Source organism: Condylura cristata, unplaced genomic scaffold, assembly GCF_000260355.1.
Source record: "Condylura cristata isolate star-nosed mole 26May11 unplaced genomic scaffold, ConCri1.0 scaffold00019, whole genome shotgun sequence".
NCBI lineage: Eukaryota > Metazoa > Chordata > Mammalia > Eulipotyphla > Talpidae > Condylura > Condylura cristata.
The window spans coordinates 31,392,762-31,393,453 of record NW_004567120.1 but is presented as its reverse complement, the minus strand read 5'-3'; the positions used below and the strand labels follow the sequence as shown (position 1 = coordinate 31,393,453).

At 66.2% G+C, this 692-nt stretch overlaps 1 protein-coding gene across 2 annotated transcripts in view; it reads left to right on the top strand.

The window, feature by feature from the left end:
* The window catches only part of HS6ST2 (heparan sulfate 6-O-sulfotransferase 2), a 245,483-nt gene that overhangs the window by 1,552 nt on the left and 243,239 nt on the right, over positions 1-692 (top strand). For both annotated transcript variants that reach the window (XM_004685817.2, XM_004685816.2), the window contains exon 2: positions 50-568. In XM_004685817.2, coding sequence (XP_004685874.1) covers positions 50-568 — 519 coding nt within the window. The remainder of the gene's footprint in view (positions 1-49; positions 569-692) is intronic.

The window sequence follows — 692 nt, the reverse complement described above, 5'->3', positions numbered from 1 at the left end:
GCGCGGGCTGAGCTGCGGGATTGACGTAAGGAGCTTGGGTTTCCCCCAGCGTCGGGAACATGGATGAGAAATCCAACAAGCTGCTGCTGGCTTTGGTGATGCTCTTCCTATTTGCCGTGATCGTCCTCCAGTACGTGTGCCCCGGCACAGAATGCCAGCTCCTCCGCCTGCAGGCGTTCAGCTCCCCGGTGCCGGACCCGTACCGCTCAGAGGATGAGAGCTCTTCCAGGTTCGTGCCCCGTTACAATTTCAGCCGCGGCGACCTCCTGCGCAAGGTAGACTTCGACATCAAGGGCGATGACCTGATCGTGTTCCTGCACATCCAGAAGACTGGAGGCACCACTTTCGGCCGCCACCTGGTGCGCAACATCCAGCTGGAGCAGCCCTGCGAATGCCGCGTGGGTCAGAAGAAATGCACTTGCCACCGGCCGGGTAAGCGGGAGACCTGGCTCTTCTCCAGGTTCTCCACGGGCTGGAGCTGTGGGCTGCACGCCGACTGGACCGAGCTCACGAGCTGCGTGCCCGCCGTGGTGGACGGCAAGCGCGACGCCAGGCTGAGACCTTCCAGGTGAGTGCTGGCCCGCGGCAGAGGGGGCCCGGGCGCGCCATAGGGGACCTGGGCTCGGGCGGGCGCTGGGCAGGGAGGAGCCGGAGCCGGAGCCGGAGCCGGAGCCGGAGCCGGAGCCGGAGCC